A 25375-nucleotide genomic window follows, 5' to 3' on the forward strand; every position below is an offset into this window, starting at 1 on the left:
TTTTTCAAGCGAATATAACGGACTTACAAGGTTTCTAACTGTCCTTTGCAGATGCAAGTTATTTGCCATACTTCTTCAACAAGTGACGTTTTTCCTTTCATGTAGTGCTGTGGTGCTGCTCTCCATGGTACTGTAATTTGTATTCGCATTTTTAAGTAGGCTACACATCGCGCTGCATAGGGATTCGCTATCAATGGGTAACATTTTGTTTGACTTTTTTTTAACTGTCTTCGTGTTAGTAGTTCGGTTGCTCAATATTTTTTCCCCCACTGATATTTGACTGAATACATTCTCGACGTTTCTGTCTTGATCGCTTGAGGTTACTCCACATCTAAGCCTGTAACTTGTGAGCATGTCTTTAAACGTGTTAAAATAAGGACACCATTAATGTGTAAAGAGGATGTTTGCATCAGACCTTGAATGTGACAGCACTTTCATCAGGGTTGTAGCCTGTTTTGCTCCAAATCTATGGTTCTCTTTCACTCAATCTCTCCTGGTCAGCAAGGCAATCGACAAGTGTCTATGATGTCTGCCTCTGCTTTCGCCCTTTATCTGACGATTTCGAGGGACACCGTACACTTAAATTGCCCTCAAGTCTGCACGTGAAAACCCACTCCTTGTCCCCTTACAAAAGACAGCTGGCAGAGAGCTATAGTGTATTATGCAAGGGATTGTTCACAGTTCCACTCACTCGACTTTAAATCTTTTGTTTTTGTTGTAATCGGCATTTATAAATGATAAATGTGCGAGCTTTAAAGGACATTGACCCAACCGCATGCAACTGTGATCTATACACTCAAATTGTAGGCTATGCGTTGATAAACTGTGATAGTCACACTTCAGTGTTTTGAGTTTGCTGTTACCCATAACTGCACATTTGTCGTAAAACAAACCGATACTAACCGTAGAAGCTATACACTTGATACCCCTATTTGAAATGTATTTTGGAACACGATGAAAACATTTTAGCATGCTCTATGTCTAGGATTATGCATTTTGCATAGTGCACATGACCTAAAGTCATACTTGACTATGTATTTTATGAGTAAAATCATTCAAAGCGGTATTCGATTTGTTGAATATTTCCTCAGTGCTGAAACTGAGCATTTACCCAATTTTGTTCATTTGAATATCACCCACTTGATGATTTTTCAAGTTTGATTTGGCCAGTGTCAATCTTTTTGCCTAATAAAGGGAGAAATCATCCTGGTTTGATCTTCTATGATGCTTACTACTAGCGGTTACTGCTGATACCAAACTCGAGGACCTCCTATATCTCGTGGGTTGCGTCAGCCAGGCTAACTGGCAGCAGGTGAACAAATCAGCCATTTCAGTGGCTATCATTTCTTTATAGTTTTAGTTCTGCTGGTGAAAGAACATTTTAAAGTTAATGTCACTAATTGTGTAAAATGTATTTACCAAAACAATGGTAACAATTTTCCTATAGACTCAGGGTGGATGTTTTCCAGGTAGGCCACGTCACTTTTATTTTAAAGTGAATAGATCAATAGGCCTTTGCAGTTGCACTCTTGTGGGATAGAAGTCGTGATTTTAACTTTTGCTCATTATTTCACGGCATTTTATAAATACTTGCTGACGCGCAACAAATATTATTTGAGACCGAGTCTCACACAATTTGGAAATTGTGTCTATATTTACATAAGCACAATTTAGTTCACATCAACATGTCACTCCTCAGTCAAGTTATTTGACCACTAGGAAAATGCTCAACAAATCAAATATTTGAAAACCAAAACAGTGAAATGTCTCTTTGGCTGAGAGGTCATGGTAAGCAGTGCAGACGGCCTGCACAGGACAGTGACAAAAGCCTCCCACAGGTTCTGTGAAGGTGAAATTCCTGGCCACACCAATTCGGCAGGCATGAGGGCCTGTCTCCTGTTGGCGAGACAATGAATACCTGCTATTTTAATTTGGTGGGACATCTTTGACCGATTTGTTAAGATTACATGTTCAAACAAAAATAGCAGCAACGATAATAGTAGCTTATTCAAATTCTTCGATTTCATCTTTGCATCTTCATCACTCCTTCTTTTTATCATTATTTTGACGATTGCTTGGTTATTATATTGAATTTGCTCAAATGATGACTTGCTGTTCATAAGCTCATTATTGATTGATATAGGTCACATTTCGTGTCGTATACGCGTATATACGCGTTTGATGTTTCAAAGGAAAAGTATTTGCACTCCATATATTTGCTGAAAAATCCAGATTGGTGCATTGATGTGCATTGTTTCATTTTTACAGTCGTCGTTTAGCGGAAAACTGTAAAACGTTGAATGTAAATTTTTCACGTTGTAAACGTTTGGGCTAATAATAAATTGCATTAAAATATATATTTTGTAATTTTCTGTAAAGCGTTAAAGTGTATTATTAGGAAACCACTAGCCTAACGTCCTACCCCTAGGGTGCAGTGTCTACAAGTTAACACAATAGATGCTGTCCATAGATGGGAAAAGGGAGTCTGCTTCCTTACCTGTGATAGCCTGTGGCTTATCCCGCCGTCTGCCGTAGTTGTGGAATAAAAGCCCTTCAATCGCTGGATGTCATTACAGGTTTTACCGCGTCGACTGTGAGAGGGGAAGTTTGCTAGCGCGCTAATGAGCATCTCCCCTTGACATGGCGACACATCATTGTGTTGTGCGGGTCAACAAAAGTCGCCCGGTCGAGACGCAAACTCTTAACTACTGAGCTTTTGTTTACTTGCTTAATGCCACTGAACTAATAAGAGCGCCATGTGCCTGAATAGATGTTCTGCGGGAGCACGGAGGGGAACAGGAGAAAAACATGATCTGTGTGGGAATATGCAGAAGGAGCCAAGCTGCATGGTAGCCTCAATTTCTACAATTTTAAATCAGTTTGAACTAAATCAGTTTTAACTCCTGATTTCTGTATGCTTCCTATTAGGTTGAATGAACATGTCCCATAAAGCCGATATCAACATTTAATTGGAGGGTATCAACCATTCATTTTACATTTTTTGTGCTTTGTTTGTGGGCCGGGTGTAATCGTGGGTCTAAAATATAGGTCTAGCGAATAACCAGGTTGCAGTTATCATGGCAGACTAGGCTACAACCTTTACATGCAAATTACATGAATCCTGTCTCTTTATTTTCCTCTTAAAAAATGCCAATGGGTCACACATTGATGGGTTAATTATACTGAACAAAAATATAAACGCAACATGTAAAGTGTTGGTCCCATGTTTCATGAGCTGAAATAAAATATCCCAGAAATGTTCTATATGAACAAAAAGCTTGCTTCTCTCAAATGTTGTGCACAAATTTGTATACATCCCTGTTAGTGAGCATTTCTCCTTTGCCAAGATAATCCATCCACCTGACAGGTGTGGCATATCAATAAGCTGATTTAACAGTATGATTACACAGGTGCACCTTGTGCAGGGTACAATAAAAGGCCACTAAGATGTGCAGTTTTGTCACACAACACAATGCCACAGATGTCTCAAGTTTTGAGGGTGCGTGCAATTGGCACGCTGACTGCAGGAATGTCCACCAGAGCTGTTGCCAGATAATGTCATGTTAATTTCTCTACCATAAGCCGCCTCCAATGTAATTTTAGAGAATTTGGCAGTACGTCCAATCAGCCTCACAACCGCAGGCCACGTGTAACCAGTCCAGCCCAGGACTTCCACATCAGGCTTGTTCACCTGCGGGATCATCTGAGACCAACCACCTGGACAGCTGGTGAAACTAAGGAATATTTCTGTCTGCAATTAAGCCCTTTTGTGGGGAAAAACTCATTCTGATTGGCTGGGCCTGGCTTCCCAGTAGGTGGGCTTATGGTTGTTCCCCTGCTCAGTCATGTGAAATACATAGATATGGGCCTAATACATTTATTTCAATTGACTGATTTCCTTATATGAACTGTAACTCAATGAAATTGTTGCATGTTGCGTTTTATATTTTTGTTCAGTATATATAATTCTCGTCTAATGCTCTCCTGGGAAATATATATTTTCGTCAGCCAGCGGATATTAGGCTACATCAGAATGTAGATTTTATTGTCCGGCTGATAAATGCATGTCCTTGTAGGGTGACTGCTTAGCCTAGGCCCTAGTCATTAGGAGATGAAGATATGATGATTTGTCCCGTCAGATTAGACGAGATGCAGCGGAGAGTTGAAAATAAGACAGCGGGCGGGGAAAGACAAAGGCTAATTCAAGTACTTCCACTTATCCGAAGTCCCACATTCCGGTTAAGTAATATTAGAGTTTGGCATTCATAACAAACTATAGCAACGTGTTACATTTTCTATCACACCGTTTCTTTTTCAGGAGGGATTGCCTTGTTTATTGGATCTGAGGCTTTGGTCGACGCAGTTTCCCAGGTTCCCCCAGAGACGTTCTATTGTCATGCTCAGGAAGCTTCCAGAACCTCAAGGTATAGGATAACACTTCTTTTATATACTCCTATAGATTTAGCAACGCACAGTCAGTGGTTGGTTGCTAGGTTCAGTTTTTCATATAAACTTTAATTGAACATTCAATGACCAGATTCAGTGCTTGCAATTTTTTTTTTAAACGCTCAATTTGAAAAAAAAAATCTTACTGTATCCCTAACACTTTCTCTCTCATTAAAACGGGTGCAGTCACTCTGAATGGGTGAGAAGGGTACAGTACAGCACAGAAGGGATTGGTTCCCCTGAGAGAGTTCCATTCTGCTGGAAGGCCATGAGAGCCATTCTACTTTGGGACTGTGGGATCACACTATTGGGGATAATGGAGGCAAGCTACAAAGTGTTGGTACTTGAAAACGAAAGAAACAACCATTTAGCTTTTAAAATGTACATGTTGACATCAGTAGCCTATATTATTTTGAAACTGTAAAAATCACCTTACCTTGACAGAAGTAACTCAGATGCTAAAATTAGACCTCCCTCTTAACCCCAGAATCCAATGTTCACAGGTTAAACATTTCCATATGACATTAATCAAAATACTTAATAGTTTATTGTGTTACATGTTACAGTGTTCACTATAGCCTCATGACTCAACATTCACCATGAAATAATTGATTGGTGGTGAGAAAAATCATGACAATTACATATTTGTGTTACATTTGTGTTAACATGGAGTGGAACAAAGCTGTATTCCCCCATGCTCTGAACAGAACGGCAATCTATGAGTGACATGGAAGGCCAAAGCTAGGTCAGAACTGACAGAGATGAACCCAACCTGGGGTGAAGTGCAAAACATGGTCATGGGCAGGACAAGACAGTCTGCTGAGTGTGGTCTCATGCCCCAAAAATTGACAGAGGATTCGGTAAGTAAATTTGATGTATTTTGTCTGTTCAGTTGTACTAGCTAGCTACACCAATTTACCATTTTTTGTTATGTTTGACAAGCCAGATTGACCATTTTGTTTTGACAATATCTCTCGTTTGAGTGAGGGGCACGCCTGGTTGGTTACAACAAAGTAAAAAATAATAACATTGGTAAATGTAGAAACAATCTCATCAATAACTTAAAAAACACAGGTACCAAATAAATATTCATATCATTAGTAATATACAAAGTACTTCTCGCAGTTTACAGACAGACTATCACATCAGTACATTTCAAAATAAATGTGTTCCCATGTTTTTAATGGTTTTCTTTGAATGTTAGTATGAAAAAGTGCTTTGCTGTATTTCTATTTCTCTGGAGCATACCACCTCCTTGGTATCTGTAAGAACTTGAATGATGGAGCATACCACCTCCTTGGTGTATGTAAGCACTTGAATGATAGAGCATACCACCTCCTTGGTGTATGTAAGCACTTGAATGATGGAGCATACCACCTCCTTGATATCTGTAAGCACTTGAATGATGGAGCATACCACCTCCTTGGTATATGTGAGCACTTGAATGATGGAGCATACCACCTCCTTAGCATCTGCACTAAGTTGAATAACTTGAATGATGTCCAGTTCTTACTCTCACTCATTTTCCCAAATTAAAGCTGCTGATAAATGAAACTGATATTAAAAATAACTGTACACCTATAAACATACATTATTTATGATCTTTAAAAAGTTCCACAAAAACAACGTGTCTTTTTCCAGGTAATACAACAGTTGGAAGATATCCAGCTGTTTTGACCTTAGTTGCATTCACACGTGTATGTACAAAACAAAGACAAAACGTATCATCCTTTCATACTTGTGTATTGGTAGCTCTAACTTCAGATATATGTGCCTAACTCGAATTCCCAGGCAAATCTTGTGTTGGTATTGCAATAGTTGTGGGGGATGGTTCGAGTTGCATGTATCCTAAGCAGGGATTTTGGCTGGAGCTTGTACAACAAAGTATAGTTTGCTGCCACTGACTGATCCAAGTACCTAAGGCAGATATTTCAGTAAGGTCGTTTTTGGTCAGTTTCATGTGCCGTGAACTGGTGTTCCTTAGCGGAGAAATAGGGCCTACTGCTCTGACAGTGGCTAGTGTCAGTCAGTCACCAGGCCTCTTGGTTCTACCCTTTCTTCCCCTGGCCCGGTGTCTCCGTCTCCGGTGCTCAGCCCGGCCCATAGGGGGGGGACTCTGCTGTCCAGCTGGGTGCCTCTGGCTGTCACGGAGCTTTCGCACCATCTCATGGTCCTTATTGCCTAGCACTCGAGGCAGGAAAAGGGAGGCTTTGTCAGTGCTGCGCGTCTTAAAGCCCCTCCTTGGCCGGCCTTTCCCATTGATGGACACATACCACTGCCTCTTGGCACTGGCTCGTCGTTTGCCACTGCCACCCCCTGCAGGGGGCTGCAGGGTGGAGTGGTGTCTTGAAGCATAGGTGTTGTAGCCCAGCTCATGAATCCGCTCCAGGAACTCACACTCCTGGTTGAACACATCCTGAAAGATACATTTTTTATTTATTTAATCTTTCATCATGGTCAACCTTTCATCATTGTCAGTCAGTCCTTTCATTAATCCTTAATGTATGGCCCTGGACCAGTGCTCAAATAGACCTGAATCTATGAGATCACAATTTCACATGATTACTGCAAAAGCTATTCAATTAGGCCTCCTTGATTCACTGACATCTACACACACACACACACACACACACACACGTTTGTTTTGCTATTCTTGTGAGGACCAAACAATTGATTCACATTCAAAATACTATTTTACCCTAACCCCTAATTCTAGCCAAACCCCCCAAGCTTAAATTTTAAAGAGTGTTTTTCCTTGTGGGGACCAGTGACTTTTTTCTTCTTCCCCCCACTTGTGAGGACTTCTGGTCCCCACAAAGATAGTAAAACCAAACAGACACCCACACACACACATTCCATTTGATTGATCATATTGCCTTGCAGTGATGATGGGCTGCTTAAAACTCTTGAACTAGAGCAGTGACCAATTAGTTGGAGCAGTCGCACAAGCCTCACGTAAGAGGTTGTTTAGGGAAATCCCTACAGTTCGGTGCAGCTTTACGCAAGATAAATAAACACCACAGTGGCTAGATGGATTCAAATAGCTATCCTTGTTACCCGAATCCTCTAAATGCATATCTAGATATCTTGGCAAATGTGACATAACACTTACCGAGGCGTATAGACGTCCTTTATCATTCATGGCCAGATATCTCCCGGAAAATATCCCCTTTATCGCTACCACTCCAACATCAACTGCGGTCATCTCCATGATGCCTGAGAAGATGAGACCAAATGTTATGCATTGATGCATTCTGAAGAATATTTACATCCAGCTATAGTAGACTATAGGAGTAGTAGTACTCTACTTCATGACGCTATCATTTTTGATGACATGCAGTGGCTTCGCAGCTTTTGGGCTCCATTACGCACAGAAAAACGTTGGGGTTTAACTGGATAATAAACGTTACACGTTTTGGTTAAGTGTCGGATGTAAAAATACAAGGACTATGAAATGTTAATAAAATAGGTGGTACTGTATCTTTTTTTTAAATGTTGGTTGAAATGTCATCGCAAAAGTCAATTTGCGCGCAAATAATTTGGATAAATTAAAAACCAATTGGATGTTTAGAAGATTGAAAAATATTACGTTTGGGTTTATTTGCTCTATCCTCATCCATTGATTAGTCTATGTAGGTTATTCAGTGGTTTCGGATAATCGTCATTGATTGGCTAAATACATCCGCTACGACCCAGCTATTGTCTCTCATAGTGTGTTAATTCTGATGTTCATATGGAAATAGGCCTCATTTTAGTGTTTGGCTAATGGGCGCTCTGTTGTCTGATAAGTGACTAGGCCTAAGTGTTTAAATAAAACCGAGAACAAGTGTCCTCTGGTCACGTTTTCAAAGATATACAAACATGATTACACTGCCCAAGTCAAAGAGGAAACCCATCCAGTATACCAATTATCTGTGAACGCCGTAATTTTAACCCTGATGAAGTAGCTTGGAGGCAGTTTACGTGGGGAACAGTGGGAAGTGATCCGTTTGGTAAAGATTGCTTCACAAGTATGCTTCACAAGCTTACCTACCGGTGTTGTCGTCTATATGATCTACTGTACCCCATAGGCTAATACTGTTTTATAGAGAGCATGCCTAACCTATTTTAAACCAATGTTGTCCCACAGAGGCACATATACACTTTACGGTCACCGCTTTAGCTATAGGTATCAAGATATACACACACTTTTCTACATCTTTAATGAATAAAGTGGGAGCCAAATGTAGGCTATACCTTAATACAGCTATGAATGAAAATCTAGTTCAAATCGCATGGAATGATACTTCCAGCGCCACACAATTAAAACATAAATGATTACATTCAACAGATATTTCCTTTTATAATTACGTTGTTCAAATGCGTATAAAGACTGTTCTTTAACCACATGAGATCTTCAATATAAAACTACATATGCACACTCTTAGAAAAAAAGGTTCCGGATAGAACCAAAAAGGATTATATTGCTTGCTTCATGTATTATGGCACCCCTAAAGGTTATATATAGAACCCTTTTGTAGGGTTATTTGATCAGAATCCTTGGGTTCCATAGGGTTTTATATGGAACCAATTTCGGTTATTGGTAGAACCTTAAGGGGTGCCATATATGAAGCAAGCATATAACCATGTTTGGTTCTACCCATAACCTCTTTTTCTAAGTGTAGGCTACACATATATGCAGGAAATACACAATTAATTATAGCCCATACTTACTTAATTGGTTGTTTTCCTCAAGAGAACCGTCTATTTTCCCACTTGGATGTATTTGCAAATGATATTTAGTTGCACAGTAAAGTTTTCTGCATCTTGGTGCTCCTCCGAGGTGCTCGTAGACTCCACCGCGTCCCCCAGCATCTCTCCGCTGCCTTGGGTCACACGCCTGGCCAATGGCACAAGGCGCCCCTGAAGTCCTAGCAAGCCTCGGAGACAGATAATCCTGCTTGCTTTGGTCCAAGAAACTCAACAACAACAGGAGCTGAATTATAACCATTGTGGCATGGCTGTATATCGTAGGATTCTGGCAAGAATGGATAGAAATGGCATCCGGGGTCCCATTAAAGAGTTGGCGTTTGGCTTTGCTGTAGTGTCGGCAAAACGCAATGATCCTGCCCACGAAACATTGGCAAGTAGAAGTGCTCCTCTGCAGTCTCTTTATCTGAAGTGATTTGGTGAAGCCGTGGTCATCGATTAGAGCCGACGCGTTGACAACAGTGTGGTCTCGTCCTGGCGTTGTCGTCACCTTTGCTCTCCCTACAGAGGACTGCAAAAACTTCTGGATCCTACAAGGAGCCCATCGTGAGATTTCGCTGATCGACAGCGTCCACAGATATAAAAGAACCTTCCAGTGACAATAGCCTGAACTCCGACCAATTGATACAAAGGAAAGGGGGAGGCAAGGTATCAGCCTTGTGTGAATCAAGAGAGTGCAGCGTGGATAAAATTACACAGTGGCTTATTGCGGAAAACCGCATTTCAAAGAGCGTGCCATCTGATGGCAGGGTTTTCCTCTGAACTCCTCTTTTGAAATATCCAAAAAACGAATTATACATCCCAAATTAGACTGTGGTTTAAGACATGTGCGCCTATCCAAGTGCCCTATCAATTCAGTTTAACAGGTGAAGGTAGGAGTCTTTAACAAAACAAAATATTTAGGGTTTTTGAAACATCTTCAAAGTTTTATATATTTTCAATTATCCTAACCAAGCACCCCAATGATCAGAAAACCCCCAAACGTTGGTTCAGTTTCTTAGGGCCTATTAGGTCCATATTAAAAAATTGTCTCACGTAATATTATAAATTAGGCTAGGGTTTAAGTGGTTTGATAGATTCAATTTAACTGAGCGTCTTAGAGTATTTCATTTGTTTGCCCATGCCTTCAGGTTGTGTCAATTATTTGCATAATTATGTTACATTTCAGACTTTTTCCTATTGGATTTTGATGAGATACTCTAACCAGTCTAATTTATATGATGTGTTTCATACTCTCAAATAATCGAAATGTATTCGTTTAAATATTAATTTCAGTCATTTTTAGGGTGGTCCAAATATCTCAAGTGTCTGTCCTACCAATTTAGTAACGCTAGCAGGTGTCATTAAAGATTACGCAATAAATATATGTTCATGAGCTCTAGTATTTTATAATTTGTCCGAATCTTTCTTTTGGTGAGATACTTTCACAACGGAATCTTCAATCAGTGTGCTTCTGATGGAGAGCATCGCCTATCTCCAATAACGCAAACGCACGGGGACGGAGTGTGGCAAGCTACAGAATAACTTATCGGAAACGACCTTTTGTCACAGACCGATAGCCTCAGAATTTCGTATCATCCCCATCCCGGGAGAGCAAACCGTTAAATTCCATTTTGACTTAACAATCGACTGTTTTTTCTGTAATCAAAAGATGGAGAATAAACTTTTCATGATACATTTCCAGCAGATTTGAATAAGCAGAGAAGCACCATTATTGGTATTATTCCAAAGTTTGAGTCTACATTGCAGTCCACAATTTTATTGTCTCATTCTGCACAATATGCTCATTCATTCCTCTGTCCCAGGCTATTCTATTCCTAATATTAAGGCTCCGGCTATGTTGCAGCCGGTGGGCGGAAGAGTAACACGCAAATGACTACTGCCAAAATTGCTTCCATCTTGTTCGCATTATGGTCACTATTCTCGTAATTAGCAACGTCTACAAATCTCTCTGCCCTTTGGCGCTATTCCACAGAATGCTCTGAAGGCCATGTTTCAAAACTCCCTAAGGAGTGAACTTTTTTAACTCAATAGAGTCAATAGAAAGGTGGCCATAACATATTCAGCATTGCGCATCGTAGACGCCTGCGAGTCAGACAACATACAAAAACATCAGCCAACCAATGTATGTCATACGTTGCGCTGGTGACCATTTCTGAGAGACTTCTCTTGATGTGGCTTGATTCTGACAGATGTTGGGTTGCTGGGACTTAAGATGTGGTCTGCTATTTCTTTCAGAAAGTATTTTAATTATGGCCTATAGCAGCCCACAAAGCATCTCAGTAATAATCAGTATGAACAGTCTGATTTGCGCAACACACACACACACACACACACACACACACACACACACACACACACACACACACACACACACACACACACACACACACACACACACACACACACACACACACACACACACACACACACACACACACACAGAGAGGGAGAGGAAGGAAGAGATGGACTGAATGGTTGATGCTCAAATTATTCTTTAAAAAAAACTTTTTGATTATAAATGATTAAATGGTTTTAAAATGTAATAAAACTGTTAGAAAACTTAGGTCAAATCAATAGTGAGTTTGCCGCTATCTTTCAGTGTTTGATCTATTTTTCATCAAAACTTTTGGAATAAAGACCCCTTTAAATTGGGCATAATCAAGTTTTAACAACTGAACCAGACTGTACATGTCCAGCTTGATTATATGGCTAGATTTGGTTGTGTTTTTGGTTATGGTTCCCCAGTAAGTTAAAGGAATAATCCACTCAAACTGTATTTTGGAATGTTTTTCATTAGTCCACTCCCACTCCCAATATGTTTTGCATGTCTGCAATTAATCTTTCAAGATATAGGACTTTCAAAAAGCACATTGTAACTTGCTGCATCATCATGCAAAACATGTTGGGAGTGTGTCAACAATGGACTAATTAACAAAATAAATAAATATATATATATATATTAGTTTTTGTGAGTGGATTATTCCTTTAAACAACGTGTCATCTCCATGATCCATTTGGTTAAATGTGTTAGCAAGACTGCTTCATGATATACCACACTCTTAGAAAAAAAGGATCTGGATAGAACCAAAAATGGTTCTATGCTTGCTTCTTATATGGCATCCCTTAATTAAGGTTCTATATATTTCGAACCGAAATTGGTTGCATATAGAACCCTACATGGAACCCAAGGGTTCTATATGAAACCAATTTTGGTTCATTGAAAAGAACCCATTGGGTTCTGATCAAAGAACCCTACAAAAAGGGTTTTATATGAAGCAAGCAATCAAACCCTTTTTGGTTCTATCAATAACCCTTTCTTCAGAGTGTACACCCAAAAACAATGCTATATAAAGGGCAACCTACACATACATTTTAACCTTTTAACTTGAAAAATGAAAGCAAGAATTTCAGAGCTTCTTTTTTAATTGACCCCAAATTCCCCAAAAAGTGCACAATAGTGTATTTTCTGACATTACAAAGGTTATTAGCCACAGGTCCTTTTCTTGGCCCATTTGCAAAAAAAAGGAGGTACCAATAATCCAGACCAAATCAAAGTGACCTTTGAACCTTTTTTGCTGTACTTTTTCTCATGGCATGGTTTCTTTAGTGAGCTAGTGATCTGAGGGCCCGGCCAAGGCTGCAGCCACTTTCCCAGACGGGAATGCCTCTCGTCCCCTGACAAATCACTGCTGAGCCTCTTTTGTCCACTTTTACTTTGATCTCACCTGCTTGTCAGAGACTAAGAAAGAACTCCCGTACAGTTTGAACGCATTGCAAACAAATTGGCAACAATTTTCTTCTCTCAACCCCTTTTTAATACAAGTTGGTTTGAAAATGTTAACCCTAGTTTTGCATCCACATTGATTTTCTGCAACACTTTATGTGATTGTAAAATTATTTTTAAACAGAACATGATTTTGGCTTCCCCATTCAGATGTATTTTGTAATAGACTGTGGGAAGTTAGTCATCTACTATATATTTCTTCTGATGGAGTTTAACCACCAAATCTTCATTTAGATAGTATGGTTGTTGTCCTATTTGTATTAACTGGCTATATTTGAAATTGTGAATGTTAGACAGCATAGAAATTATATCACGTCTTTTAGGGTGCTCTATTGCTGCCATGTAAATGGTCAGATAGTTTCGAAGTATGAAAATATTTTTTTTTACCACAAAATTATCGAAATAATTTGTTCTATCCGGGGCACTGGAGCAAGACACATTGAATGTATGGCTGGCACAGCATCTGTTCTGGAGTTTGATGTGGATATCAACCTCTCAATATCTATGTTTGCCGTGTTTTCTACTGACGTACTGCAGGTAAAGCTCTGACGATCTCTGTATATATGTCATATTGGTGCTCAGGTTCAGTGGTGAGCCTTTGACATGTATTTGTTTATTTGAAGGACAACAAAGGGGATGCTCTTTTTATTATGAGACGTAGGTCTATTACAAAGCCACTTCAAACTGTAGGTGCAACCACTGCAGCACTGAAGTAAGGAGCAAGCACTTAGGAGATGCAAAAACATAATATTGTTAACCTTCATGCACATTTCCCTTATGCAGGTTAGCTCTGATATAGTGCACTGGATATGTGAGCATTAGAAAGATGGCGCAGGAGGGGATGGCTGCCGCCTTGTCAGCTCTTAACCAACCATGCTATTTTTTTATTATTATTTTTTTGCATTGTTCGTAACTTGTTTTGTACATAATGTTGCTGCTACCGTCTCTTATGACAGAAAAGAGCTTCTGGAGATCAGAACTGCGATTTACTCCCCTCAGATTAGACCAAGACTGTTTGTTCAATGAGTTTGATGGGAGGGAGACACGCGACCAGGCCCAGATCCCCGTCATTCGTCGGAGAAGGAAACAGATTTTGCGGAAAAAGATCAGGGGGCCTTTTGAGGATCAGGTGATGAGTGACTGATCTGCTTTTGCCTTCTGTCTTACTAGCTAATACTCAATCACTAGAAAATAAATGACAAACTGAAAGCACGTATATCCTACCAACGGGACATTAAAAACTGTAATCTCCTATGTTTCACGAGTTGTGGCTGAACGACGACATTAAGAACATACAACTGGCGGGTTATACACTGTATCGGCAGGATAGAACAGCAGCCTCTGGTAAGACACGGGGCGGGGGCCTATGCAAATATGTAAACAACAGTTGGTGCACAATATCTAAGGAAGTCTCTAGGTTTTGCTCGCCTGAAGTAGAGTATCTCATGATAAGCTGTAGACCACACTATCTACCTAGAGAGTTTTCATCTGTATTTTTCGTAGCTGTCTACATAGCACCACAGACTGATGCTGGCACTAAACCGCTCTCAATGAGCTGGATACCGCCATAAGCAAACAGGAAAACACTCATCCAGAGGCGGTGCTCCTAGTGGCCGGGGACTTTAATGCAGAGAAACTTAAATCAGCTTGACCAAATTTCTATCAGCATGTTAAATGTGCAACCAGAGGGAAAAATATTCTTGACCGCTTTTACTCCACACTCAGAGACACGTACAAAGCTTTCCCTTGCCCTTCATTTGGAAAATCTGACCACAATTCTATCCTCCTGCTTTCAAGCAAAAATTAAAGCAGGAATAACCAGTGACTCGGGACTATAAAGAAAGTGGTCAGATAAAGCAGACGCTAAACTATAGAACTGGTTTGCTAGCACAGACTGGAACATGTTCCGGGATTCTTCCGATGGCATTGAGGAGTACACCACATCAGTCACTGGCTTTATCAATAAGTGCATCGAGGACGTTGTCTCCACAGTGACTGTACGTACATACCCCAACCATAAGCCATGGATTGCAGGCAACATTCGCACTGAGCTAAAGGGTAGAGATGCCGCTTTCAAGGAGAGGGACTCTAACCCGGAAGCTTATAAGAACTCTCGCTATGCTCTCTGACGAACCATCAAACAGGAAAGCGTCAATATAGGACTAAGATTGAATCGTACTACACTGGCACCGACGCTCGTCAGATGTGGCAGGGCTTGCAAACTAATACAGACTACAAAGGGAAGCACAGCCAAGAGCTGCCCAGTGATACTAGCCTACCAAATGAGCTAATTAACTTTTGTGCTCGCTTTGAGGCAAGTAACACTGAGGCATGCATGAGAGCATCAGCTGTTCCAGACGACTGTGTGATCACGCTCTCCACAGCCGCTGAGTAAGACCTTTTAAACAGGTCAACATTCACAAGGCCGCAGATCCAGACGGATTACCAGGACGTGTACTCTGAGCATGCGCTGACCAACTGGCAAGTGTCTTCACTGCCACTTTCAACCTCTCCCTTTCTGAGTCTGTAATACCAACGTGTTTCAAGCAGACCACCATAGTCCCTGTGCCCAAGAACACTAAGGTAACCTGCCTAAATGACTACCGACCCGTAGCACTCACATCTGTAGCCATAAAATGCTTTGAAAGGCTGGTCATGGCTCACATCAACACCATTATCCCAGAAAACCTAGACCCACTCCAATTTGCATACCGCACCAACAGATCCACAGATGATATGAACTCTATTGCACTCCACACTGCCCTTCCACACCTGGACAAAAGGAACACACCTACAGTTGAAGTCGGAAGTTTACATACACCTTAGCCAAATACATTTAAACTCCGTTTTTCACAATTCCTGACATTTAATCCAAGTAAAAATTCCCTGTTTTAGGTCAGTTAGGATCACCACTTTATTTTAAGAAGGTGAAATTTTAGAATAATAGTAGAGAATTATTACTTTCATCACATTCCCAGTGGGTCAGAAGTTTACATACACTCAATTAGTATTTTGTAGCATTGACTTGAAATTGTTTAACTTGGGTCAAACAATTCGGGTAGCCTTCCACAAGCTTCCCACAAATAAGTTGGGTGAATTTTGGCCCATTCCTCCTGACAGAGCTGGTGTAACTGAGTCAGGTTTGTGGGCCTCCTTGCTCGCACATGCTTTTTCAGTTCTGCCCACACATTTTCTATCGCGTTGAGGTCAGGGCTTTGTGATGGCCACTTCAATACCTTGACTTTGTTGTCCTTAAGCCATTTTGCCACAACTTTGGAAGTATGGACGCAAGCGTTCCACATGGCCAACATCCAGTGAAAATGCAGAGCGCCAAATTCAAATAAATTACTATAAAAATCTATCTTTCATGAAATCACACATGCAGTACACCAAATTAAAGCTAAACTTGTTGTGAATCCAGCCAACGTGTCAGATTTCAAAAAGGCTTTACGACAAAAGCACACCAAACGATTGTTAGGTCAGTACAAAGTCACAGAAAAATACAGCCATTTTTCCAGCCAAAGAGAGGCGTCACAAAAAGCAGAAATAGAGAAAAATAATCACTAACCTTTGATCTTCATCAGATGACACTCATAGGACTTCATGTTACACAATACATGTATGTTTTGTTCGATATAGTTAATATTTATATCCAACAATCTCAGTTTACATTGGCGCGTTATGTTCAGTAGTTCCAAAACATCCGGTGATTTTGCAGAGAGCCACATCAATTTACAGAAATACTCATAATAAACATTGCTAAAAGATACAACTGTTATGCATGGTATTTTAGATTCACACACCATGCAATAATCTGAGTACAGCGCTCAGACACAAAATCAAGCCATACAGATATCCGCCATGTTGTGGAGTCAACAGAAGCCAGAAATAGCATTATAAATATTCACTTACCTTTGATCTTCATCAGAATGCACTCCCAGGAATCCCAGTTCCACAATAAATGTTTGTTTTGTTCGATGAAGTCCATCATTTATGTCCAAATACCTCTGTTTTGTTTGTGTTTAGCCCAGTAATCGAAATTCATGACGCACGATCACTAGGTCCAGACAAAGTCAAAAAGTTCCATTACAGTCCGTAGAAACATGTCAAACGATGTACAGAATCAATCTTTAGATGTTTTTAACATAAATCTTCACTAATGTTCCAACCGGAGAATTCCTTTGTCTTCAGAAATGCAATGGAACGCAAGCTAACTCTCACGTGAACGCGCGTGGTCAGCTCATGGCACTCTGCCAGACCCCTGACTCAGAGCCCTCATTCCCCCCTCCTTCACAGTAGAAGCCTCAAACAAGGTTCTAAAGACCGTTGACATCTAGTGGAAGCCTTAGGAAGTGCAATATGACCCAATTTCCACTATATCTTGGATCAGCAAAGAGTTGAAAACCTACAAACCTCAGTTTTCCCACTTCCTGGTTGGATTTTTTCTCAGATTTTTGCCTGCCATATGAGTTCTGTTACACTCAGACATCATTCAAACAGTTTTAGAAACTTCAGAGTGTTTTCTATCCAAATCTACTAATAATATGCATATCCTAGCATCTGGGTCTGAGTAGCAGGCAGTTTACTCTGGACACGCTTTTCATCCGGACGTGAAAATACTGCCCCCTACCCCAAAGAAGCTAAGCTAAGGACTCTGGGACTAAACACCTCCCTCTGCAACTGGATCCTGGACTTCCTGACGGGCCGCCCCCAGGTGGTAAGGGTAGGTAACAATACATCCGCCACGCTGATCCTCAGCACGGGGGCCCCTCAGGGGTGTGTGCGCAGTCCCCTCCTGTTCTCCCTGTTCACTCATGACTGCACAGCCAGGCACAACTCCAACACCATTAAGTTTACAGATTACACAACAGTGATAGCCCTGATCACCGACAACGATGAAACAGCCTATAGGGAGGAGGTCAGAGACCTGACTGTGTGTTGCAAGGACAATAACTTTTCCCTCAACGTGATCACGACAAAGGAGATGAATGTGAACTACAGGAAAAGGAGGACCAAGCACGCCACCATTCTCATCAACGGGGCTGTAGTGGAGCAGATTGAGAGCTTCAAGTTCCTTGCCGTCCACATCACCAACAAACTAATCTGGTACAAGCACACCAAGACAGTCGTGAAGAGGGCACGATAAAACCTATTCCCCCTCAGGAGACTGAAAAGATGTGGCATGGGTCCTCAGATCCTCAAAAGGTTCAACGGCTGCACCATCGAGAGCATCTTGACAGATTGCATCACTGCCTGGTACGGCAACTGCTCGGCCTCCGACCGCAAGGCACTACAGAGGGTAGTGTGTACGGCCCAGTACATCACCAGGGTCAAGCTTTCTGCCATCCAGGACCTCTATACCAGGCGGTGTCAGAGGAAGGCCCTAAAAATTGTCAGACTGCAGCCACCCTAGTCATAGACGGTTCTCTCTGCTACCGCACAGCAAGCGGTACCGGAGCGCCAAGTCTAGGTCCAAGAGGCTTCTAAACAGCTTCTACCCCTAAGCCATAAGACTCCTGAACAGCTAATCAAATGGCTACACAGATTTGATTATGCGAGCATGGATGGCTTGGTGGTTAGCGGACTTCACCCATGTACCTTTTGTGAGAGACAGGTACAGATCTGTGTGCTGTGCCTGATTAAACAGCAGTACTTCAAGTTGTGTCCTGGTAAGAGGATTCTCTCTCGCTCTTTCACTCTGCCCCGCTTGAAACCGGATAGGGCTGTCCTATACTTCTAGCCCTTTGATTCCTACCTGCAGATCTGAAATACCTTTCGGTGGGACAGTGGAGTGCACTGCACCTTCCAACAGTAAAATGATTGTGGTGGGTTGTAACTCTATAAGCCATCAATGGCTGTCACACACCAAACAGTCACGGGGCAAGGGTTAGCCTGTGGGAGGGACAAAAACATTAGCCCGTTTCTTGTCACAGGTTGATAACAAGTGGTCCAATACAGATGTCCTAAAATCGTTAAACTCACTCAAAAGTCATCCAGTTGTTAGATGAATAAGACAGCCACGGTCATATATTAACATTCCCACAACCATTGCTCCATTTAAACCCATTCATTTTGCAATACAACTAGATGATGATTAGATTTAGTTTCTGTCAAACAGCACTCCTCTCACCGGTTCTAGAGAAGTTCCTCTGTGGTTCTCACCATTTGCTCCCCCCTCAAGTGGCTGGACTTACCATCAGGGCTTGGGAGGTGGGCAATGCCGTCCCCTTGTCGCAGTGAGATTAATGGTTTGGAGTGACAGCAGCGGAGCAGATGTCGGGAACTCATTTAAAACTCAATGTCACCTAATTTCCCTTTAATATAAGGCCATTGAGACAAGGGGTGGGGTGCTCCACGGGGGCCACTGCATAAGAAAGCTGCATGTTTATAGTGTAAAAGATGGATGACAGAAGAGTGTTTACAGCATGGTGTATTGTTCTCAGGTTTCCTTTTCAAAGCATCACCGTGACATTTATATGGACCCTTGGTGGACTTTTACTCTGGCCTTCTTTTGTGCCCCTGTCCAGAGAGACACACGATAGAAACCCAAGAACACACCACCGCGGCTACATGAGTATGGCCCTAGCTTCACGCTTCGAGGGTTAAGCTGTTATACTTCATGAAATTGATGTATGCATTTTAGATATATGGAATGTATGTTTTGTATTTGAGGATGGAAGGAGCTTGATGAAACTTTATCATGTTTCTGTGTGTTTTTTTTTTTTAATGGATGGGAATTTTTTGAATCAGTTTTGGCAACGGAATCAACCCAAGTGTGAAGGCGATGGCAACATAGAGCAGTTGGCTGGCGTGTCTGTGGAGTTTGCAATTGACCTGTGGAGGGCCACGTGCTGCAGCGTTTCTGGGTGGGCTGGTATCCATCAACACCTGGCTGATCCAAGGAAGAGACCAGGAGGACCTATGACTTGACTCAAGGAAGGACGACGGTTGAGATTTTTGTCTTCCCACAATCCAATTCAATTCCAAAGAGGTTTCTATATGGAACCCAAAATAGTTATCCTATGGGTGCAGCCGAAGAACCCTTTTCGGAACCCTTTTTTTCAATGAGTGTACCCATACGTACAGTAGGCTTCTGCCATAGAACTGGGCCATCTTCCTAGAGTGTCTCTCCCTGGCCACGGTCTCGCCTCAGACAGCTCTGACTGTCACTATTTGAGCAAAATGGCCCACTGACAGATCTCTGTCCTGCAGGTACTTAACACCACTACGCTGTTTGCTGATGTCTTTCAGCCGACAAGGCTGAGCTATGTTAATACCATTCTTTCTGATGGGTTCTGAGTGAGCCAAAATAGCACCTTGTGTGTGTCAAGTGGCTCCACATAATTCATCACCCTGCTGGATATATAGTACCTTTTAAGAAGGGGAGAGGGCATATGTGCTGTTGTTCCTAGGAATCAGACAATAGTTACAGCATACATGAACACAAGTGGATGATTACTCTTCTCTGTACTCAGTCATAGTATACATCAGGAAAAAAACGGTCACATACAAGCAATTCACTACACCCGCGATAACATCTGCTAAATATGTGTTTGCAACCAATAATTTGATTTGAATTAGTCAAAATTTGGAATAAAATGTAGAAGCATACCAAGCCAGGGACGGAAGTTGATCCTCTATTAGAAGTGGTTGTGGAAAAGCCTGCCAAGCGAGGTGAAATGCCACATATATTCCTTGCATACTTCCAATTGTATGCTCTGCAATTTATGTAAATGTTGAGGCCATTATAAAGGACATCATACAACATTGCAATTAGTGATAACACTGAAGCATGTGGTAAGGCCTGGCTTTTGCTGTCTCTCTCTCCCCCTCTTAACTCTTGTTTGTGAAGAGGGGATTAGGATTATCATTGAATTCACCATACAACAAAGATTTGACCTAGAGCTCTAAGAGGGAGCGTAAACTCTTGTCAAAAGCAATGGAATTAGTGTTTCTGCAATAATGCACTGACAACATGTATGAATACGCAACTTAAAATGGGTTTGTGTGGTAGTATTTTATAGTTTTATGCACTATTGTGATGGTCATACATAAATGAAACACTTATTGCAGGGTTTAGCCATGGCACTTTTGTTCAGTGTGAAAAGAAAATGTCCTCATGATTCTCCATAAAATATACAATGATATGTGTCAAACAAACAACACAAACGCAAGGTTTTAGTGATGTAGCTCTTTAGAACCTGTTCAGATGCTAGATTGGGGTTAGGGGCTAGACGGTCGAGGGGGGCGTGGTCGATTTGGCCTGGCTTCTTTTAGTGATGAATAAAGACACAATTGTTTGTCAGTCAGACTGAGAACAGGTGTTACGGAGCTGCAGACTGTAAAGCTAGAGGCCAGTGGTCTTGCTCTCTAATTTCAGGGGACAGAAGAGGGGGGGGGGCGTCCTATTATGTGGCCCGGCACAGCCTATGGCCACTGGGAGAGTATTGCCTGTCTGAATGTGGAGACTGTCGCTACTTCTGACATACTGGGTGGTAACTCTAGAATACGTGTATGCGCACATGCATTCTTCCTTCATGGTCAGAGAAGCTACCCAGCTTGTATCCACCCCCTTAAGGAATAACAAATATTAGTATTAGGATCAAAAAAAGGGTTCTTGGTTTCTATTTCAATGTTCTACCAATGTTTCATGGAAATGTCACAGTTGTGTATAGTTTTGCCATAATGATAATTAAGAGTGCGTATATTTACTGAGGATGCACACATAGAGTTAAAAAGCTTTGGCTGGTTGCAGGAAGCATGCAGATGCCATTAGACAGTACAGTTGGAAGACCACAGCAATGCTAACATTTTCCATTTACAGCCTTCTTAACCTGGTCTCAGAGCTTTTCAAATTATTCTGTATGTAAGTATTAATTTATGGACGTCCATCACCCACTTCGTATGATATGTTACGAATTACAATTCGTATTATATGCTACGAATTTGCAAAACGTACAATATATTATGCATTTTCAAAATATACAATATATTACTAATTTGCAAAAACGTATGATATGTTACGAATTCTAGCAAGGCGGCTAGGTGGCTAACGTTAGCTAGCTCGATAATGTTAGCTATGCTAGGGGTTAGGGTTAAGTTGAGCAGTTTGGTTAAAGGGTTAATGTTAAGGAAATGGTTAGCTAAAAAGGTTAAGGTTAGGTTTAGAAGTGTTAGCTAAAAGGGTTAAGGCTAGGGTTGGGAGAAAGGTTATCTAACATGCGAAGTAGCAAAAAAGTAGTATGTAGTTGAAAAGTTGCTAATTAGCAAACGATAGTCCCACTAAGCACAAACCAGACGGGATGGCGTATAGCTGCAGAATGCTGTGGAAGCCATGCTGATTAAGTGTGCCTTGAATTATAAATAAATCACAGACCGTGTCAACAGCAAAGCACCCCCACACAATCACACCTCCTCCATGCTTCACAGTGGGAACCACACAGGCAGAGATCATCCGTTCACCTACTCTGTGTCTCAAAAAGACAATGCGGTTGGAACCAAATATCTCAAATTTGGACTCATCAGACCAAAGAACAGATTTCCACTGATGTAATGTCCATTGCTCATGTTTCTTGGCCCAATCAAGTCTCTTCTTCTTATTGGTGTCTTTTAGTAGTGGTTTCTTTGCAGCAATTCGACCATGAAGGCCTGATTTCATGCAGTCTCCTCTGAACAGTTGATGTTGAGATGTGTCTGTTACTTGAAATCTGTGAAGCATTTATTTGGGCTGCAACTCCAAATTAACTTATCCTCTCCAGTAGAGGTAATTCTGGGTCTTTCCTGTGGTGGTCCTCATGAGAGCCAGTTTCATCATAATGCTTGATGGTTTTTGCGACTGCACTCGAGGAAAGTTTTCCAGATTGACTGACCTTCATGTCTTAAAGTAATGATGGACTGTCGTTTCTCTTTGCTTATTTTAGCTGTTCTTGACATAATATGGACTTGGTCTTTAAAACATATCTCTATCTTCTGTATACCACCCCTACCTTGTCACAACACAACTGATTGGCTCAAACGCATTAAGAAGGAAAGAAATTCCACAAATGAACTTTTGACAAGGCACTCCTGTTAATTGAAATGCATTTCAGGCGACTAACTCATGAAGCTGGTTGAGAGAATGCCAAGAGTGTACAAAGCTGTCATCAAAGCAAAGGGTGGCTACTTTGAAGAATCTCAAATATAAAATATTTTGATTTGTTTAATATTTCTTTGGTTACTACATGATTACATATGTGTTATTTCATAGTTTTGATGTCTTCACTATTATTCTACAACTTAGAAAATAGTAAAAAAATTAAGAAAAACCCTTGAATGAGTAGGTATATCCAAACTTTCGACTGGTACTGTATGCATGCTATTTTGCTCTTCCTTATGCATGAATTAGAGAGCAGATGTATCATGATGTTTCTGACTGAATTTACATTTTTGTCCTGAAACTTAGCATGGAATGTCCATTCTCAGTAATTGCTAACCCCGCTCATTGAATGCTGGCTACACATTTCCCTCTCTTATGCTTTGATAAATCCTAACTCAATCGAGTGGCTTCCAGACTGAGTGGTGTGAAAATTTCCGACAGGCACACAGGCTAGCTTTAGCACACCTCTCACCCAAACACACATTCAAACACACTAATCATGCAGGAGTGCTAGTCTCAGACAGAACTGAATAGGTGCAGCAGAGGAGGGTGGTCGGCTGCTTAATGAAAAGCAGAGCTCGGCTCAATATGCTTCAGTTGGGTTGGCGCCCCCCTTGGGTTGTGCCGTGGCGGAGATCTTTGTGGGCTATACTCGGCCTTGTCTCAGGATGGTAAGTTGGTGGTTGAAGATATCCCTCTAGTGGTGTGGGGGCTGTGTGTTGGCAAAGTGGGTGGGGTTATATCCTGCCTGTTTGGCCCTGTCCGGGGGTATCATCGGATGGGTCCACAGTGTCTCCTGACACCTCCTGTCTCAGCCTCCAGTATTTATGCTGCAGTAGTTTGTGTTGGGGGGCTAGGGTCAGTCTGTTATATCTGGAGTATTTCTCCTGTCTTATCTGGTGTCCTGTATGAATTTAAGTATGCTCTCTCTAGTTCTCTTTCTTTCTCTCTCTCGAAGGACCTGAGCCATCAGACCATGCCTCAGGACTACCTGGCATGATGACTCCTTGCTGTCACCAGTCCACCTGGCCGTGCTGCTGCTCCAGTTTCAACTGTTCTGCCTGCGGCTATGGAACCCTGACCTGTTCACCGGACGTGCTACCTGTCCCAGACCTGCTGTTTTCAACTCTCTAGAGACAGCAGGAGCGGTAGAGATACTCTGAATGATCGGCTATGAAAAGCCAACTGACATTTACTCCTGAGGTGCTGACTTGTTGCACCCTCGACAACTACTGTGATTATTATTATTTGACCATGCTGATCATTTATGAACACTTGAACTTCTTGGCCATGTTGTGTTATAATCTCCACCTGGCACAGCCAGAAGAGGACTGGCCACCCCTCATAGCCTGGTTCCTCTCTAGGTTTCTTCCTAAGTTCTGGCCTTTCTAGGTAGTTTTTCCTAGCCACTGTGCTTCTACATCTGCATTGCTTGCTGTTTGGGGTTTTAGGCTGGGTTTCTGTACAGCACTTTGAGATATCAGCTGATGTAAGAAGGGCTATATAAATACATTTGATTTGATTCAGTTAGGAAGTGTGATGCAATAATGCTTAGCATACCCCAATAAAGCCGACGACATCCTGTTTGAAGACTCTCTTCCCAGTTTCATAGTGTGTTTCCACCTGCATGAAGACAGCCCGGGCAGAAGTAATCATCGATGCACAATGTTCAATGTTTTTCCCCACATTTGGATATTCACCCATTTTTATTGTGAGTGTGCTATAAACACACATAGAGGTTATCCAGACATAACATTCAAAAGGCCAATATGACAACCAGACCGTCTGGAAATGGACAACTTTTGTGTTATGTGAAAAACATTGTTAACCTTTTAGTTACCCCCAAACAAACATTTCACAACAACAAAAATGCAAGACACTGTCTCAAAATTGAATCCGATTGATACCTTGACTGAAAGGGGGATCCTCCATTGGGAAATGACACCAGAAGTGAACCTTTTTAACATGATCCAGTTGGCAACCTTGGTGAGTTGGGAGTGGAATCTAAAGCACAGGCTCCCTTCGACTTGCTCTACAGATTCCTCTTCTAATCCCTGGTGTGAGTTGAGGTGGCAAATTGGCAGGCTTCCAGGTCAGTCTAGATAAGACTGATTTGTTGAAGAGAGGTACTAAGCCTCAGGATGACGGTAAGTCCTCTGCTCCTCGGCTGTGTTTGGGACATGTATTGCGATGCTGTGTGTTTTGTGGTTTGTTTGATGAGCTGAACCTCAGAGGTTTGTGCATACATTTTCTGATCA

At 41.5% G+C, this 25375-nt stretch overlaps 1 protein-coding gene and 1 long non-coding RNA gene across 3 annotated transcripts in view; one reads left to right on the forward strand and one right to left on the reverse strand.

Moving 5' to 3' along the window:
* LOC129854071 (uncharacterized) overlaps positions 1-24707 on the forward strand; it is a 38837-nt gene extending 14130 nt beyond the window's left edge. For both annotated transcript variants that reach the window (XR_008759226.1, XR_008759225.1), the window contains 3 exons: positions 4319-4424; positions 5154-5306; positions 24076-24707. This is a non-coding gene — a long non-coding RNA (uncharacterized LOC129854071). The remainder of the gene's footprint in view (positions 1-4318; positions 4425-5153; positions 5307-24075) is intronic.
* On the reverse strand, positions 4975-9884 carry LOC129854069 (fibroblast growth factor 3-like). Its single transcript, XM_055920693.1, has 3 exons — positions 9160-9884; positions 7559-7662; positions 4975-6862 (listed from the first exon to the last, which is right to left on the reverse strand). The coding sequence occupies exons 1-3, from the start codon at positions 9434-9436 to the stop codon at positions 6473-6475; spliced, it is 771 nt and encodes a 256-aa protein (XP_055776668.1). The 5' UTR covers positions 9437-9884; the 3' UTR covers positions 4975-6472.
* Positions 24708-25375: the final 668 nt, after the last annotated feature.

Source organism: Salvelinus fontinalis, chromosome 4, assembly GCF_029448725.1.
Source record: "Salvelinus fontinalis isolate EN_2023a chromosome 4, ASM2944872v1, whole genome shotgun sequence".
Lineage (NCBI taxonomy): Eukaryota > Metazoa > Chordata > Actinopteri > Salmoniformes > Salmonidae > Salvelinus > Salvelinus fontinalis.